Here is a 19,351-nt window from a genome sequence, read left to right on the forward strand (position 1 = left end):
GCCACAATTTTCTCTCACCATATATATTGTTTAACCAATTTCCAGCACAATCAGTCAATGCTGTAAAATTAGATGCAAGGACAAAATTGCTGAATTCTTGTATTTGATCTTTTATTTATTTAAGTGTTAGGTCTGCAGTCTTTAAGGCCTCCCCACTTATTTCCCTTGGCAACGGTCTTAGATATCTAGTTCCCATTAAAATTAGCAAGAACTGGTCATCCAGCCCCTGAAGAAGCTTTTAAAGTCTTCATTTTTCTGTCTAGCTGTGTCATTGATCATCAACGAACTGCTGATTGTAGGAACCTGTGGATTCAGAAGTGTCACCATCAAATTTGGTAGTAACTGAGACTTATTCTGAGGTATGCAGCTACCACTAACCTTCCCTGTGCATTGTGATATTATCTCCTCATGCTGATAAACTCCACTAAGTAGTGTTTTGCAGCCATGCAGTCTCCATAAAATATCTGCAGATGCACATGCGCATCTCCTGCTGGAATGACACGAGACCTGAGTGCATAGCTTTCACTGAAGTTGTCTGGGTGTGAAAGTGTGATTTCGATCCAAAATGTAAAGTCTTCCATTAACTTTTTTGGCCTTTGGATTGGCCCCTCAGCACTTGCTGGTCTGGCCCTTATTAACAGTAATGATTGTTACATTCAGGAGAGGGTGGGGAATGCAGAGTGCAGATGAGAGTAAATAATCAGAATGAATGTGTAATTTCCCTGCAGCACAATGCCAGCTGGCTTGGGAAAGACTGAGGGCAACTGAAGCAATGGTTATTTCATTACTGTTTGAATACTGGATGGCTGATGGTGCTCCTCAGATTTGCCAGGTAGCTGGCTATTCCATTCTGGTTTCTAGGAGCTCTGCGAACGAGTGAGCTCCAGGACTCTATTAATACAGGGTCTTCAAATGTCCAAAGGGGAGTGTGGGCGATTGCACATGTTAATCAGTCCCTTAATGCAGGGGAGAGGGGGGAAACAGCTGTTGGCTGCTTGGATTCAAAGAACCTGGTAGCTGTTGTGGTACAGTGGTGGCACTGGTGGAGAGAGAGCAACATAGAAACTTGAACTGCTGCACCACATAGACTTGACCAAATAATAACCACGAAGCTTGGAGAACTTTGCATCTAAATCACGTTGTTTGTGCCAGTAACACTTTTTCTTACAAAACCCAGCCCGAAAAGAGAAGACTTGCACTCCTTACTAGCCTAGAAACATTCTGAAAATGCTTTTTCCTCAGGGGGAAGTGAGCTAGCTTAAGCTCTGTGTACCATATAAACGCTCTACGGGCAGTGTGCAGGACTGGCACTAGTCCATTGCAGAGAACTGCAATTTCCCTTGCTAGAGCCACCACTGCAATCTGAGTCCATGTACCACCAGTAAACGTTCTGAGATTCCATAGACTCCGGACTGGGCTGTCCACTCTGCTGACTTGGTACTCTTTACACGTATCTTCTGAGTATACTAAATTTCTTTCAGGCGGTGCAGGTATGTCTGACTAAAGCAGGTGTAAAACACAGGCTGAATGCTCAGTGAAACCCTAACAGAAAGCCTGTGATTTAAAAGGGTATTAAATAGAAATTAGCCAAATGAGTTTGAGAGCAAACACTAAGCGTTTTTAAGGAAAAGAGTAAGGATAGTTTGTACATGTTGCATGTGAAATGTCACACTTTCTGGTGTGTGGATATCTTGCAAACCTTCATTTTGATTTTTCTTTTCTCCCTAATGACTATTATGTTTCCTTTTCACAGAATATGGAGCATTTCCTGGGACACACCTTTGACTTTACATTCAATGTAGTAAATACAATCATTGAAATATTAAATTGTTTCAGACAGTTAAACTACAGTCTATAGTTTTATGGTATTAATTATCAATTAAAAAGAAATGTAAGTTATTATATTATGGTATCTCCTTGACGGTTACTGTCAGAATCATTCCTTCTGGGGAGCTTGTAGGCACCTTTTTAGGTGATGCTCTGCTCAGTCCTGTTCCTGGAAAAGTAACTTGTAGTTCTACAGGTAGCCACTAACTTCCAAAGAGCCTGAAGAAAAGGAGAGTCTCAGGAAATAATACTGGAAATTGGTATAACTGAAGTGTCAACTGTGTATAAATAGTGAGTGTATAATAAATTATTCCACTAAAATAAATAGATATCTTTCTCAGATCATTTTTCTGAATACATAAATCATAATCACACTAGCCTCCAGAATATTATTAAAATTTTATGCAAATTAGAAATGCTGGATCCAAAATCCAGCTCCCTAAAATCAACCAAACCCCAAACATAGAAAAGAGGTTTGGAGTGGGATGTGGGTATGAAAATCTGTATTTTACTGCTCCCATTCATACTGGAGTTCTGACTTTTTACTCACCTAAATGTAGACTTCAGCTACAAACTGGGTTCTGAGCATAGATGTGGACTGAAAAGAAGGTATGAAGCCAAGGTATAACTCTTCTTTTACAAAATTTTTATTTTTTTAAATCATTTCTCCTCTTCAGATTGTTTGCTATACAAAGGATCCTATGTACAAAATTGCCATGTCAGAAATTCAGTCACATTGCTTGTTCTTTCAGATAGCGCATGCATTGTCCATAATCATGAGATAGAACTTTTTAATCTCTGCCTTCGTGTGGTTAATCCTGCCAAAAATAATACCAGTTGATCTTGACAGGATTTCAACATGTGGCTTTGGCGTGCCAAGAAATGATTTCTTAAATTTGTCCTTCGCGAACTCTGACAGATGGTTTTTCTCTATGGTGGCTAAATTTTTGTCACATACATTATTTTGTGAATGGTGGTAGACTGAAGGTTTGAATTCTAGAAGAGGCAGTAAAAACGTATTATTAGGCATTTAGAATTCACTTTTATTCAATAAAGCTTCTGCAGTAAGCTGAATAAGCTTATTAATAAAAGAAATTGCTGTTGGTCCTTGCTACATTTCATTCAATGTGTGAAAATTTACACAAATAAAAAAACAGGAGAAAACAGAAGAAAATTAAAAAGAAAAAGGTCATCGAAAATTTTCTGACTGAGAAATTCCTGTTTCCGTAATATTTGGTTTATTTTTCTCAAGTGTTATTTGGTTAGCTTATTAGAGCATAATTTGGATCTTTTCAAAGGTGTGTATATCTTTAAAATCTTATTCTGTGCCAACTAGACAATTTTTAATAGCAAATGAGCCCAGATGGCATGTATTCAAGAAGTCTGGGGGGAAAAAACAGCAGAAAAGCAAAGTAGCTGAGCTGCTAAAAAAATATGCAGTTTTTCATGAGTGTAGGAATCATTACCAGAGGACTTGGAGGTAGCAAACACTGTTGTACCAGTTTTTTAGAAAAAGATGCTTGAGACTGATGTTGAGCATTACTAGCAAATTCACTAGTAGAAGATCGATTGAAAAGATAAATTACAATATGGAATTTATAAAATAGTTGATGAAAATAGCCTGGGTTGTATATATTTAAGGATTAATTTAAAAATTAAACTAATTACATTATCTCTTGCTATTCAGAAAGGTTACCTCAAAGCTACTGTATACACTGTCTTGAAAATATTGGTGCAGCATAGAATCATAGAATGGTTAGGGTTGAAAGGGATCTCAAAGATCATCTAACTCCAACCCTGCTGCCATGGGCAGGGACACCTTCCACTACACCAGGTTGCTCAAAGCCTCATCCAACCTGGCCTTGAACACTTTCAGTGATGGACCATCCATAGCTTCTCTGGGCAACCTGTTCCAGTGCCTTACCACTCTCTGAGTGAAGAATTTCTTCCTTAGATCTAATCTAAATCTGCCCTCTTTCAGTTTAAAGCCATTGCCCCTTGTTCTACCACTGCACGCCCTTGTCAAAAGTCCCTCTCCAGCTTTCCTGTAGACTACCTTTAGGTACTGGAAGACTGCTATAATATCTCCCTGGAGCTTTCTCTTCTCCAGACTGAACAGCCCCAACTTTCTCAGCCTGTCTTCATAGCAGAGGTGCTCCAGCCCTTGGATCATCTTCGTGGCCCTCCTCTGGACTCGATTCAGCAGCTCCATGTCCTTCTTGTGCTGGGGACTCCAGAGCTGGATGCAGTATTCCAGGCGGGGTCTCACGAGAGCAGAGTAGAGGGGCAGAATCACCTCCCTCGACCTGCTGGCCATGCTTCTTTGGATGCAGCACAGGATACAGTTGGCTTTCTGGGCTGCAAGTGCACATTGCCGGCTCATGTTGAGCTTCTCATCCATCAACACCCCAAATGAAAGCTTCTCCTTATTTGGCAGACAGTCCCTCCACATGCTTGTTGAACAGACCTGGAAATTGATAACAAACCCTTGCTTGGCTTTGAAAATTGGGGTCATACTATGTTGGAGGTGGCTTTTATTCTTCCCCAGCTCCCTGCCGCTGGAGGAAGATGCAGGTTGGGGGAAGCAGAGAAGCATGCGTGGCTGTGCCTGCATGACACCGGCTCCAGCTCTGTATCATGCGTCAGCTTTGGGGGGCTGCAGTAATTTCTGACAGCTGGTGACAGCTGGGAGCAGGTTTTCTGCCAGCTGCAGAGGCACTGCAGCCTCACCTCCTACCGCCATGCCTTCTGCCAAAGGCAGTGGGAAAGGGAAACCAGGAAAATGGAAGAGGAAGAGGAAAAGAGGAAGAGGAAAAGAGGAAGAGGAAGAGAGGAAGAGGAAACAAAAAGGGGAAAAGGGTGGTGAAAGGGTTTACGATGAGGCTGGTGAAACACTGGAACAGGTTTCCCAGAGAGGTTGTAGATGCCCTGTCCCTGGAAACACTCAAGGTCAATTTCAACTGGGCTCTAAGCAACCTGGTCTAGTTGAAGTTGTTCGTGCTTACTGCACAGGGGCTGGACTAGACGACCTTTAAAGGTCCCTTCCAACCCAAACCGTTCTATGATTCCAGGAAAAGGAAAAAGAAGGGGGAAAGGAAGAGGAAAAGGAAGAGGAAAGGAAAAAGGAAAAGGAAAAGAAAGAAGAAAATGGAAAAAGGGAAAAAAGGGAAAAAAAGGAAAAGGGAAAAGGAGCAGCATTGCAACTCACTGCTAATAGCTATAGGCCAGCTGGGCTCCCAGCTGAGGTGCTTGGATGCATTTCCCTCTAGAGAAATGAGCAAGGAGGAGGCAGCATGTCAGGGGACAAGATGTCCTTGGGGGTCTTCTCCTGAGGAGGACAAAGCTGCACGATCTCTCTTTCCCATTTTTGTGTGTAAATGGATCACACTTGTGCTGCCTAAGAGCTCTTCTTATTACTTCAAATGCCTCCTCTTGAAAGCTGTGTGTGGAATCCACACGTTTAATCATGTCTATCTCATCAGGATGTGAGAAAACCTATTTCTCCTTGCCTAATGTGGCAAATGCTTTATTTCAGCAGTGTTCTCTCTCAACTCTTCTGTGTGAACCCTGTGAATGAACGGCTTCCCTGTTTAAGGCATTTTCTGGCTTTTTTTTTTTTTTTAAAGAGAAAAGAAATTAATCTCTTTCTCTGAATCCAATGTAATATTTGCAAACGTTTTTGCGTGGAGGTTGTGCATTTTTTACAAAAACATGTAAAAATTAATTTTATGATGTTTCTGTCTTGGAATGAAACTTACCATTCACCCTACATAAAGCCAAGTGAGTTTAGGAAATGGGGACATTAGTTTTACCCACATTTCTCTATGACATTCATCAAATTCAAAATTAAAAGTCAGGTTTTTGCACAAAAGCAGTGCAAATACAAGTTGATTCATTTTTTTCTTTTTTTTTTTCACTGAAAATATAGAGATGTGAGAAGTATCTGAAAAACTGTGGGATACTTTTTTCACGTTATCAGATTTAATTCTTAATAAGACAAGACAGATGACATACTTATAAATTACTTGCAGAATAAGCCTGAATCACACTTCACACAGCAGTCATGGTTGAAGTCCTGGCTCCTGGAGGTTTTGTTATTGCCATCCAAATGAGTAAAAATTTCATATGTGTTTTCTGAAGAAATGTTTTCTTTGTCTCTCATTCTGCTGAGACTCATATGTCTAAACTTATGCACACGACTGCTCCTACTGAGCTCAATGGGCCTAAAGTTAAAACTAAGCCAGTGCATACTTCTTTGCATGGTAGGTGTTACAGAGCTAAAATATTCTCATCTCCGTAGAAGAGATTTCATGCAGATGGATGCACAGCGTGGGTCTCCAAACCTCGGAAGTTATACGTGTGTGTAAAATCAGCTACTTTTTTTCTAGATAGAAGAAGGACAGTTTTCTCACTTTTTTTCAGGTCTGTGCCTGAGGAAAATCTTTATAAAGGGCTATTACAGGAACCTGATGAGGCTCCCAGTTCGACGGAAATAACAATCTACCTTAAACACTGAGCGCTCAGAAAGTTAGACTGAACTACAGTCCCACTGCAGGAGAAGATATGTTGCAGAGCACTGACTGCAGACTTGAGGTTAGGAAGGAGACTGATAAACAAAAGAATTACTTCATTCTAAATAGGAAAAGAGAACCAGAAAGAGACAAGAAGAGGTTTGGAGTTACTGTCCTATAGGTAGCTCGAATGAAGATGATAACTGAGCAAGAAGGGTTGCAAATACATCTGAAAACATGGTGATAGGTTTGACTGGAGACAGTCGTCTTGAATGTGCATGTGAAATTCTATTTACTCTCTACACTTTGCCCAGAGTCTCAGTTTGGGTCACTGCTGTCTGGAAGAAAATGCACAGATGCTGGACATTTGCTTGGTTGTGTTGTTTTTTTTTTTTTCCATTTATAAATTATAGCAAAGCTTTTAGCATTACAAACATTTTTTTTATTATTTTTGATTGTGCATGTTCTGTTGATGCCTCAATGATCAAAGGGCCCTTCTACAAAATAGGAACTCATTTCACTAAAGAAGGCAGCTGCTTTGATGGAAATTTACAGTCACCATTCAGATCTTTAAAAAGCAAACCCAAGTAGAGCATTAAGGAAGTAGGTTTACACAGAGGTAAACCATAGGGGGTTTTTAAGTAGTATGGCACCTTTCCACCGATTTGCTGCATTTCTTGCTGTGACTGCAGGGAAACACTGCTGGGAACGCAGGCAGGGGCTCAGACTCCTTGAGGGCCTCATATTTTCCATATGCATCATTTAACATTACAGCAGCATTATGGTTATTTGCCAAAAAAGGGTTTTCCAGGTTTCCCACCTTTTGAATACTGCTGATGCAGATTCACAGCAAAGAGGATAATGACATGGAGAAACTACTGTTTCCTCTTTTTATTTAAAACACAGCATGGCCTGCGTTTGCTTTGATGTCCTCTTAGTGAGACTGCTTTCTCCTTTTAGCACATGAAATTATATCATCAGCACTAGCAAAAAAAAACAAAAAACAAAAACGAAACCACAACCAAACAAAGAAAGTGCAGATAGGTCTGGATGAACTCTATTTTATGGAGGTACGAAACTGAGAAACACAGTAAAGACTTGCTTCCTTAGCTCTGTTTGCTGCTCCGCAGAGGTGGCTGGGAGCTGGGCAGCGTACCACCTCCGGCTACCCAGCACCTGGCCACAGCACAGGCACACCAGCACATGTGCCAGCTCGGCAGCAACCCACCGGCCCAGCTCAGTGGCGTTAGCCCAGGCTTTTCGTGCTGAACTGTGCTGCACCATGGGGCACAAGTGTGTCTTTACGTGATGGTCCAAAGTCGTGCACATAGATTTCCCTGACCCTTGTTTTGTGTTTTTAACTAAAGTGCCTTTCCCACCCTCCTCTTCTTGTCCCTTGTGCTTCCCTCTCCTGGTGCATGCACATCTGCTCGGCTCAGAGGGCAGCTGGCGCATCCCACTCTGCTTAAGAAGAGCATGCTCATGTTCAAGGCTTCCTACCCAAATAGCAAAGGAAGGTCACTCAACGACCTGGAAAAGTGACTTAATGGCATTTCTGGCAGAAGCCTTCCTCTGTGCCTGATTTCCCACTCCTCGAATAGTCTTAAGAGCTAGATTGGTCATTGCAGTTGGAAGTGCCCCTGGGAACTTCCCCTGCAATGACTGCGTGGCTGGAGTGAGTAAAAGGCAGGAAGGCTCTGCCAGCGCACCGTGAGGGTAATGGCTACCACACGTCCCAGGGGGCTCTTTAATCTCATTCCCAGGGGGCTGGAGCCCCATTCTCAGGATGCAGGTCTGCAGCTGAGGAGGCAGGCGGCGAGGTATTGCCTGCTCCTGCTGCACCCAGGGGCTCTCTCCTTCCCAGGGTGACTTGTAAAGCTTCCCATCTGCTGGCACCGTGAGGGTCTGAAAAGCTGCTCAGCCAATGTGGTGAAAATGGGCTATGTCTTGGTGGGCAGGAGAGTGCGTAGCACAGTTGGGTTTTAAGAGGCTACAAAAAATCCTTTACAAATTGAGATACAACTTCATGCAATTTACCATGGTTAAAAATAAACAAAAAAAACAACCAACCAACCAAAACTAATCTCTTGGTGACAGGGCAACTGCAGACCGCTCACAGATGTAAAAAAGGGAGAAACCAATCTGTGGGGCTGACTGCCAACCTGTGACCATCTTGCTGATAGATCACACTCCATGCATTTTTTCTGGCCCCTTCATCTGGTTTTGCTACTGTTAGCATCGCCTGAAAACTTTCAGAAACGGGCAGGACATGGAACACTGCAAGCATTAGCAGAGAGTGAAGGATGAAGAAGTCTTCCTTACCCCTCAGCCAGGGAGAGCTCTGCAGCTGCCGCTTTAACCCTTTGTCTGCCCCACACCTAATGCAACACAGACCTGAACAAGGTAACAAACCACAGCAAACAGGTGTGAGCAATATGCCCTGTCTGTTCAAATTCACACAACTGTGCCAGTTTCACCCAATACCATTCACTATTATATCCTTCACACACGATACATGAAACCAAGACTTCTTAGCTTCTCTCTGAGGACAAGAAGACTCGAACAAGCCCTCTGTCCACCTGTCAGTCATTTCCATCTCTCCTCACAATTAAACAGCAGCTTTCTCAAAGATAATAATTCCTCTCCTGTGAATTTTGTTAAGAGCAGCTGGAGGGGAAGGAAGAGCAACAGCCCTAGGGTGGGCAGGGCAGGTGGCCGAGCACTGCCTGCCCCAGCTGAAGATGGTTGCCCACCTCCTGGCCCAGTCAGGACCAGACCACCAGGGACTCTTGTTGGAGCGGAGGTTATTGAAGAGGGGAGTGAGGGAAAGCCAGTTAAGAGAAACTGGCTGCATGTCTGCAGATAACCAGGTTTCATTAGATAACTGGGTTTCAGAAACCTGCAGGAACCTGCAGAAAGGCAGGTTTCTGCTCAGAGGACAATGCCTAGGAGGACACCTGTGAAAAGTACTAAGCGGTTCACTACTGTGCCTGGGCGACGCTTTTTGCCCCTGTAGGCTGGTGGCATAGCTCGGCTGGAGGCTGTGTGGCTCCATCCAAACTGATAAACACATTTTTAGTGTTTTCTTTTTCTCTTTTAAGGACCATTTTCTGCTGGGTTTCTTAATAACCCTGTGACATCACTGTTTTAATAAAATTATCTCACGTTCTGAAACGTTTGAATAATGAACTGAGTAACAGAGCTGTCAGTTCTCCGCTACTCAGCTGACCAGCTGTCATACCAAGAACTGTCTTTCACAATTGGTAGACGTTGGTTTTGATGTTTAATTCCCTTATTTAATCAAAAGACTTACTTTTAAAAGAGTATGTGAATCATGCATGTGTTGGAGATGGTTTATTGTATCTAGATCATCTGCTAGAAGCAACTGGGGTTTCTTGATTAAAGACTTCTTTTTTAAAAGAAAGCAAGTTTTTCTTCACTTGGGGATTTTTGTTATGAAAGTGATTCCTTTGCGTTATTCAGACCTGGTGATAATTAATTGCAAATCGTCTGCGTCCAGAATAGCGCACCTTGTGCAAAATTCCCCTTGTGCTGAAATGGCTTAGAGACACAGAGCACCACGTGCCGAGGTCCCCTTGCCCCTTCCTGCGAGGATCTGTGGGTGGGCTCAGGGCAGCAGGAGGCCTTTCATGTGTTGCAGATTTTAGTAGGTAGTAGCAGCTGATTGCCACTGTCATCCTATGATAGCTGTCTTAGCGTATTTATTTCACAAAATGTCTAAAATCCTTCAAAGTTTATAGATGAGAAGTGGTAGAAGGACTTTTAAAAAGTTGCAGAAGAATGCCTTAGACAGTACTGTATTAAGCACAGGGAGGGAAGTAACAGCATGCAGGAATCTGGCAAGTCTTCAGCAGGCTTTGCTAAGCTGGACACAAGGTTTGATACTTCTATTCTCTTACTAATTTAAACATTAAAAATCACTCTTCAGTATGGGGAGATGCACAAAGACAAGCTCTGCTCCATGGGAGGATGTTCACAGCAGCAAACAGAACAGTTTCACCAGGCTGAAAACCTGTAGGTATGATTACAAGGATTACACTGAAGTTAAAACCTGCTGCAAAGCAGCATTTAGAAATTCTCGTAAGAAGATTGTTTTTGCATTCTTCTCCAGCAAACTGGGCAGAAAAGGAAAGAAAAATCAGTCTCGCTTATGAGAAGCGAGACCTGCATTTCAGACCCCACTGTAAATATAAAACCATGTATTCTTAAGTGTTCCAGGATTTGCTAGTCGCTTATTCAACATCTAGCAGCTTGTTTGAGAGAAGCATTTGAAACAAAGAGGAAATCAGTTGGTCAAGGCTTGTATTCTTTCTGGCTGGGACGATGGGATCCAAACTGAATAATCCTCATGCAAACAGACGGTGAGTCCTGCCACAGTCCTCCTGGGACCCTGCGTCAGCTCCTCAGCCCGTGTGTCAGAGGCATGAGGTTCCACAAGGTCTGGGGCAGGTGGATGAAGACGTCTCGCATCTGGTGGACCCAAGTGGCCCAGTGCCTAGCTGTCCCGCCGTGGCTGTGAGGATGCAATGGTCACAGCTACCACTCTGTGCTGTATACCTGTAAGAGAGGCATCCAACCTCCATCTTCGGAGGTTTTCAAGACCTGCCCAGAGACAAGCCCTGAGTAGCCTGGTCTGATCCCAGAGTTGGTCCTGCTTGGGGCAGAAGGTTGGACTGGAGACCTTAGGAGATTCCTTGCAGCCTGAATTATCCTATTGTCTGATGAACAGCTGGATGGCTTTTCTGGGACAGAAGCTAGCCAGCACAGTTTGGGCAAATGGCCTTTAGCTGAAATAATACAGACAACGTTCCCTTCCAGTGTATTGCATAAGCTCTTCTCCCATTTTTGCATGCATACACATCCTTCTGCATCGCTTTGGTGGTACAAAGCAAATACAGTGCTGGTTTGATTGATATCTTAATATGAGAACATTCATACCATACTTTGGCCGGTCTGTGCTGTGAATCTGGCTCTGCAATTTCCCGCAGTATCCAGCACCTCCTTCCTATGCCTGGTAGCAAGGAGTAAATATAAAGAGGAGAATAGTTTTTGCAGATTAGTTACTTGCAAATGTATTCTTTGAGGATCCATCCCAGTGCGCAGTTCAGTTCTGAAAAGGGAATATGTATTCTACATATTTTATTTATTCCGTCTTTTGCTTTTACATTGTGGCTAGCTTTTGATTTTCGCCAAGGCTGGTATTCCCATTTACAATATCAGGAAGGAAGTAGGAAAGTGGGGAGAATGGCAGTGACTCATTTTCATTTACAGACTCAAATATTGACCTCCATATTTGCCCATTTCAGCTGTTTGCATTGCATTTTTGAAGAAAAGTTGTTAGCTTTGCATTTAAGTGGATGTTATCACCTTCACGGCTTAAGGAAGAAAAAAAACTTTGGATTTCCTAGCTCATCTCTATGATAGGTAACTACAGAGGGTAGAAGTACCTGGTGGGTAATTCACTATAACACTTTCTGGAAGAGTAGCTGAAGTTTGCCTCTAGTATGTTATCTTTTCTCAGGAGACCTTTTTTGTTGTTTTTCTGCACCATCTCACAGGTTACAGAACACAGTGTCCAATAGCATAGCATACAAGACTTAAACAGTCGCTTCTGTTTCAGGACAGTTAACAACCAAAACATAGCAAAACAAGATGGACAGTGCTGCCTTGTAGTGCCAGGCCCTTTAAACACTGCACTGTAAAGTTCTTAACTGCAAATAATTCATGGTCTAGGCATGATATTCTTGCTATTTGCCTGAATGCTTCTTTTCAGCTTGTGATAGGTGGTCAGGAGACCTTGCCATGGGGGTGCTGAAGTGCTTTGGTGATCTGTGCTTTGGTGCTGGTTTGAGCATCAGTACACTGATGCCTCCCTACCTCCCTCTCTAAGCATGGGGAGGAGGGCAGGGAGGCATCAGCCTCCTGGGAATGGGAAAGTAACCTGCTAGACCACACAGCAAATGAAAAGTTTCTCAGTATCTGGGGTGAGTTGTAGGCACTGATCTGACTTGGAGGAGAGCAACTGAGCAGCTCTGTGTGTTAAATTACAGTCGTTGGGTTTTGTTTCTGTAAGGATGAGGGTCGTGGCTGCTGAGATACAGATCAACTTTGAATGCAGCTGCATGCATAAGGCATGCTTGCCTTGCTGTGCCATGCAATGGTGAGATAAAAATCATGCTGTTGCTAAACTAAGCTTTTATAGCAACCAAATGTCCTGGATCGGCTCGGATGGTGCATCTGTGTACTGCAGACAGCCTACTCGAGCTCAGACTCATTGTCAGTGTTCGAGATTTCCAAAGTCTTATCCTCCTATCCTACATAAAACTATTCACAGCTAGTTCCTGTCTATTCATGGCTAATTCCTTGTTATGTATTTAAAGCATTGCCAATACGCACCAGTATGTGTTCCATCGGAGGGTCTACAGTTGCATGTAAATATTGACAACTGAAACTCATCATAATTAAACTCCTTAAAATTGCTGAGTAGCTATCTGTCCTGGTACCGTGTGCATATGTGCAGAGTTTTCTCTGTTATTAATAAGCCACTGCACCTGAAATCCCACCATATATGACTGAGTGACAAGAGCAATGGTGAAACCAAAGCAGTATTTGTTCTCTAGGGAATCGTTTTAGGCACAAACCAGGAAATAACCTTCAATAATGTTTATGCAATTCATTCATTATTACAACAGTTAAATGCTATAGATATCCACTGCCAGAGAAAAGCAGGCTTAGGGGACTTGGCATGGCTTTGATACAAATAGGAAAAAGCCCCTTTGCCTCTATAGTGTTGAAATTGCTTTTACACCCTGGCTTAAGTTGGCCCCTATTAACCAATATGCCAGATGGATATAGGAAATGCCTTAGATTTTATGATGCTTTGCAACTTGCAAATTATCTGGACCCATTTGCTATAAATTATTCAAGATATTAAGGCCCCAATTTTCAGAATTAGCCTCCAATTCTGTGCCTGCGAATAGTTACAGGTACAATTTATAGCAAATAGATGCAAAGGCATTTTTTTATGTGTAGACCTCTGTCTACCTGATTATTCTACCAAAAGATGGCTAAGGGTTATAAAATGTTCCCAGAGTAATCTGTCTCTGGCAAATTGCTTCAATGGAATTGGAGCCTGAGTTGAAGTCCTCTCAAAAACCCCAAAGTTAAAAAGTAATTATACGATTACTGCAGATATTTGTGGAACACAGCTTTAAAAATCTTTAAAATCTTCCTTTAAATATGTGCTTTATTGTTATCATCATTTCCCTGAGGTCTGCTGCACTGACAAACTTATGGTCCATCACCTAAAAATGTCAGTGTGATGCCTTTGGTGCACATAAGAAAGATAGATCTTCCTTAGTGTTGTTGTAAAAACTATTTTCATGTTCCAGCATTTGGATTTATGAAGCATAGTATACATGTATTACATAATTTTTTTTTCAAAGTAGTAGACTTGCAAAAAGGAAATAGGGCTACCATTAAGTAAAAAACTAAAAAAAAAAAAGAAGGATGTTAAAGGAGGCAAAGCATCAGGGATTTTATAAGGCTTAATTTCCACTCTTCTCCATGGGCTTGAGACAGCTTACATCTAAATATCGTATTAGGGTGAAGAGGTTATTTAGATTAATTCCAAATTTCTGCTTACAGTGAGCCATTGCTAAAGCAGTGTGCCCTCTGGAAGCAGTGTGCATGTGAGTGAGAGCAGCTGAACTGAGATGCTGCAGTCAGACTTTTGTATGTTCTGGAACAGTTGATAAACTAAGAAACCCGAGAGCTTTATCTATAAAAATCTGCAAGTAATTTTTACTCTTACTATCTTAGTGTGCTGTCTCTCTCTTCAGATGCTTATAAAAAGTGTGTGGTTTCTTGATCTTTGTTCCAGAAGACTGTGGCTGCAATTGTTGAGTTCTGGTCAGATTTCTAATGATTTTGGTGAGGAAATTTTTCCATCTAGAACTGGAAGTTAAATACCTGCAAAAATGTATTGAGTCAGACAGCATTATTTTTCCCCACAGCAGCCCTCATAATGCTGTGCTTTGTATTGGTAGCTAGAAAGGTGTTGAAAAGACATCAGTGTTTTAGCTACAGCTGAGCAGTGCTTGAAGAGCATCAAGGCTGTCTCTCCAACATCATCCCCCTCACCCAGGAGGCTGGGGGTGGGAAAGATCTTGAGAGTGGACATAGCCAGGGCAGCCGACCCAAACTGACCAAAGGGATCTTCCATATCATATGACGTCTGCTCAGCAACAGAAGCTAAGAGAAAAGGAAGAGGATGGGTGGGGACATTCATTATTATGATGTTTGTCTTCCAGAGCAACTGTACATGTACTGAAGCCCTGCTTCCCGGGAAGTGGCTAGACATCACCTGCAGATGGGAAGTAGAGAATAAATCTTTCGTTTTTCATTGCTTCTGTGTGCGGCCTTTGGTTTTGTCTTATTAAACTGCCTTTATGTCAATCCGCATGTTTTCCATTTTATTTTCTCTCCTTACTGTCTTGCTGAGGAGGGGAGTGACAGAGCGCCTTGGTGGGCAGTTGGCATCCAGCCAAGGTCAACCCACCCCAGTCCTTTTTGGCTCTCAATGTGGGGCTTGTGAACCTGTGGAGAGAGAAGCCCATGATGAAGCAGGTTTGCTGGCAGGGCTTGTGACTCCATGGGGAACCCACGCTGGAGTAGGCTGTTCCTGAAGGACTGCACTCCACGGGAAGGACCCACGCTGGAGCAGTTCATGAAGAGCTGCAGCCTGTGGGAAGGACTCACGTTGCAGAAGTTCATGGATGACTGTCTCCAATGGGAGGGACCCCACTCAGGAGCAGGGGGAGAGTGTGAGGAGCAGTCCCCCTGAGGAGGAAGGAGCAGCAAAGACAACATGTGATGAACTGACTGCAACCCTCATTTTCTGTTCCCCTGTGCCGCTGAGGAGGAGAAGGTAGAGAAATCATGAGCAAAGATGAGCCCAGGAAGAAAGGAAGGGTGAGGGAAAGGTGTTTTAAGATTTAGTTTTTATGTCTCATTACCGTACTCTGATTTCATTGGTGATAAATTAAATGAACTACTCCAAATTGAGTCTGTTGTGCCCATGATGGTAATTGCTGAGTGATCTCTCCCTGTCCTTGTCTCGACCCATGAGCCTTTCACTATATTTTGTCTTCTCTCTCCAGCTGTGGAGGGGAGTGATAGAGTGGCTTTAGTAGGCATCCAGCCCACCTGGTGTCCAGCTAGGGTCAACCCACCACAAAAAGGAAAGAGTGCCCAATTCTACCCCGGCAGCCACGGCACATACCTAGGCAGCACGGTGTATTCCTCTGAAATGCCATCTAAAGCCAGTCTTAGTGAAAAACGTTCCTCTGTGCTAGTGAAAAAATACCAATTTGACATAGATTTTAATGGATGATGGCACTGGGGAAAGTCACAGGTAGAAAAACACTTAAGAGTGTCCAGTAGTCCGCAGACCCTCATTCACTGAGAGAGTGAGGCTCCAGCATCCTAGGCAGATGGGGTAGGGCCTCCAGCCTGGGTCTGTCCCCTCCTCGTAAATGCTCTTACTGATTCCAGTTTTTGTATAAAGTTTCACAAGAAGAGATTTTGTCAAGAACTTCTGAAACAGAACATTTATCGCTGCCCTCAAAATTATGACCAGCTGGCGATTCAAGAAATTACAAGGTTCAGATTTATTAGTTATGATTCACTGGACCAGGGCTATTCCCAGTTCTACTCATTGATATGTCCTTTGTGTTTGGTTGGTTTTGGCAGTAGGTAAAGGATATTTGTAACCTCATATAGTCACAGGTAAGTGATTAGGGCAACCAGACCTCCCACCCTATCTTATGGGCCAACCAGGCTTAGTGCCAGCATCTGTGACCATGTTGCTCACTTGGAAATGCCCATGTCTTCTTTCTGCATAGGAGGAGAGATGGTCTGCACCTCCTTCAAAGCAGTAGCATTTAATATGCAAAGGACTCAGGAAAGTGAAATGTGGAGCTAATGTTTTTTTCCCTGCACCATGTAGCCACCATGTAGCTGGAAAAACTTGTCAGGGCTGTTAATTTTCTTGAAGAAAAATGAAAGGTGATTTATAAAAATGTAAATTATTACATTCTTAATCATTCAAGTGAGTTAGTATACAGACAGTGAGTTACTAAGGTAGCAAAAGGATGCTTCCTAAGAAACACTGAAGAGCAGAGACATTCCCTACTCTAAGTAATGCATCATTTGTTCAGATGTGGAAAAAGGTCCTCTGGTCAAAATCATCTTGTATTTTCTGACATCTCCCCTTTACTGATGTCTGCAAGCTACTCATAATGACTGAGACCCAGCTTTATGGACTAATTAACTTAGGAAAATAAGATTTTTATTTCCTGCTGAGCTTCCATTCTGCAACTTGGCTCCGTCCTTGCTTTCAAATTGGGTGACTGTTTATTTTTCCAGAGAAGTTTGCAGCTACCATGAAATTTAATGCAAATATCATGGTACTGATAAGGAGATCATAATATACATATACAAAAGCTTACATAATGGCACATGACATAAATATACCATGCATTTTCTAGGACAAGTTATCATAGGGCAGGATTTAGTGGATGGAATCTAACTGTAATCTTTGTTTGAAATATTTGGAGTGAGACTTTGCTAACATTTTTCATCATGTCTTCCATTTGGTACTTCTAGACAGGAGAAACTTCTGGGAAACAGTTCTGAAATCAACAAAAAAATGTGTGAAATAAGCAGTAATTCTATCCAAAAAGGAGAGGGAATCAATGTTTTATTCAAACTTTTAAAAAATCATTCTAAATGACAGGTTAAACTTTCTTCAAATTTAAGGTTCCAGAAAGCTTGCACTGAATGAGAACAAACTGAAAGGATATATGCAAATATGCAAATATGGTGAAGGTTATGGTTTCTTCTGCAATGTTGCCTACTCTTGTGAGCAAGATAATAATGTGCTACTGTGGTCCAGAAGCACTGTTGTCACCTCTTGAAAACATGAAGGAAATTTGACTTCAGAAGGACATGACTGACAGATCTGAAAGTCTTTAGGCTTTTTGATGGCTATGAACTCTGTCTCTGTTGCTAACGAAGGTAAAAACTAACAGCCTCACCAAGGCGATATAGTGATACAAGCTTCTGTTGTGAGGGAAAGCAGTTCTCACCCCAGTGTCCCAAAGTCAACTTAGAATCATAGAATCATAGAATCGTTAGGGCTGGAAGGGACCTTCAAAGGTCATCTAGTCCAACCCCCCTGAAGGCTAAGAGAAGAATGAGAAAAAGAAGAGAGTTCTGCTAGGTGTATGTGAACCCTTACTTTGAAATTCAATTTTTCACAAATTCATGTTGGATCTAATATCTTGTACTCTTTCACCCAAACTTCCCCCAAAGGCATATTAAGTTCAGAGTGCCTGAAGAAAGCAAGGATCTACCTCTTGGTACTGTAATGAGATGAACCATCATAACAAGCAGCTTATCTTGAAACCTGACAGTTATTGTCAACAAAAGCTATAAAGCACTTGAAAAGAGCAATACTGAGCTAACCCAGCAAGCAGCATGGGGCCAACTTACTGAGGCAACTCATGAACTGCTGCATTCAGTCACGTCCTGCTGGCCTGTGTAGTGGTAGGATGCTCCATCCTATTTCTAAAGGTGATGAGAGTAAATCTGCATGAGATTGCCTTAGGAGGTGGTGGGAGAAAAGCGAATAGGACATACTCCCTAATTTACCCAGATCATACCTTCAGAAGATGAGATGAGGCCAAGGGAGTGGTCTGCCATGTTTCCCTTGCAAAAATTGTAGCCACTTTTTTCTTATGTGGTCTTTCTGACATGACTTTCTGACTGCAGCTCACGTCCTTTGAGTTCATACCCAGCTCAACTGCTCATCAGAGCGGCCTTGGCAGCCTGGCTCCTGCACCAGACCTTCAGCTAAAGGCCACTGCAAGACTCGGGGCAGAGGGAAGAGGGAAGATGCAGCCAAGCACAGGAACCTTTGCTTCATTGACATTTAATTTAGTCCTGCCAACATCTGGGGACACAGGAGGTCTTGCTGGCAAACGATGCATGCGTAAGCCCATGAGGCCAGATGGGCTCCACCGGAGGGTGCCAGGCAAGCTGGGCGATGCTATCACAAGGCCTTTTTCTGTCTTCCTTAAGTGTCAGGTGGCAGGTTTCCATCAGATGAGACGGCAGCAAATATCACACTCACCTCCAAGAAGGGCAAAAACAGCATCTGGGTAACTACAAGCTAATCAGCCTCACCTTAGTCCCTGGGAAGGTTATGGAGCAAAGCTGTCTGGAAGCCATTGCTAGGCATGTCAGGGACAAGAAGCTGGTTTGGAACAGCCAAAAATAAACTCCTTCCTCTCTCGCCCCAGCACTGTCCCTGATGGAATCAATACAAGGCAAAACAGCTGGCTGGAAGTATCTGGGGAACAAGATCCTTCAGGCTTCTAGGTGAAAGCTTCCACATTTCCACTCTGTCAGATTGTGTCTATGGCCATAATATCCCTGTGGCAGGCATATGTCTTTCTGCAATGAGGCTGCTGCTCTACTTTCTGCATAGCCTTAGCATGCTGAGCGGAGGTGCTGGCTTTCTGCTGTGAAGTAGGGAAGGGGTAAGGCTTTTAACAGCGGGTTTTATTCTTGTGACTTCAGCCTTCCCCTGCAAAGGTCATAAAAGCATCTATAAAATATTTTATTTTTGCAAATACCCTAAAGCTGCCACATAATCATTGCCTGCTTTTCACTCCCTGACAGGGCAGCTGTTGTAGTTATGGGAAAAGTACATGAAGAAAACTGTGGAATATTAACAAGCAGTAAAATTCTAGCAACAAAATTTGAAGGAAATCGAAGGTGGGTTGTTTTTTTTTTTGTTCTAGCCATAGTGCAGACTCTGTGTCACATGTTACAGTGAAACAGAGCAATACTGTTTTACATCAATGTCTAAATGCACAATAGTAAGGACATTCTGCTGAGCACTTTCCACTGTAACTGGTTATGCT

At 42.7% G+C, this 19,351-nt stretch overlaps 1 protein-coding gene across 1 annotated transcript in view; it reads right to left on the minus strand.

Moving 5' to 3' along the window:
* GRIK1 (glutamate ionotropic receptor kainate type subunit 1) overlaps window positions 1-4,570 on the minus strand; it is a 103,153-nt gene extending 98,583 nt beyond the window's left edge. The window contains exons 1-2 of the mRNA XM_086620450.1: window positions 4,558-4,570; window positions 2,662-2,823 (exon numbers count right to left, since the gene is read on the minus strand). Coding sequence (XP_086476576.1) covers window positions 2,662-2,823; window positions 4,558-4,570 — 175 coding nt within the window. The remainder of the gene's footprint in view (window positions 1-2,661; window positions 2,824-4,557) is intronic.
* Window positions 4,571-19,351: the final 14,781 nt, after the last annotated feature.

The sequence above is a fragment of the Tauraco erythrolophus genome, chromosome 1 (genome assembly GCF_009769465.1).
Source record: "Tauraco erythrolophus isolate bTauEry1 chromosome 1, bTauEry1.pri, whole genome shotgun sequence".
Lineage (NCBI taxonomy): Eukaryota > Metazoa > Chordata > Aves > Musophagiformes > Musophagidae > Tauraco > Tauraco erythrolophus.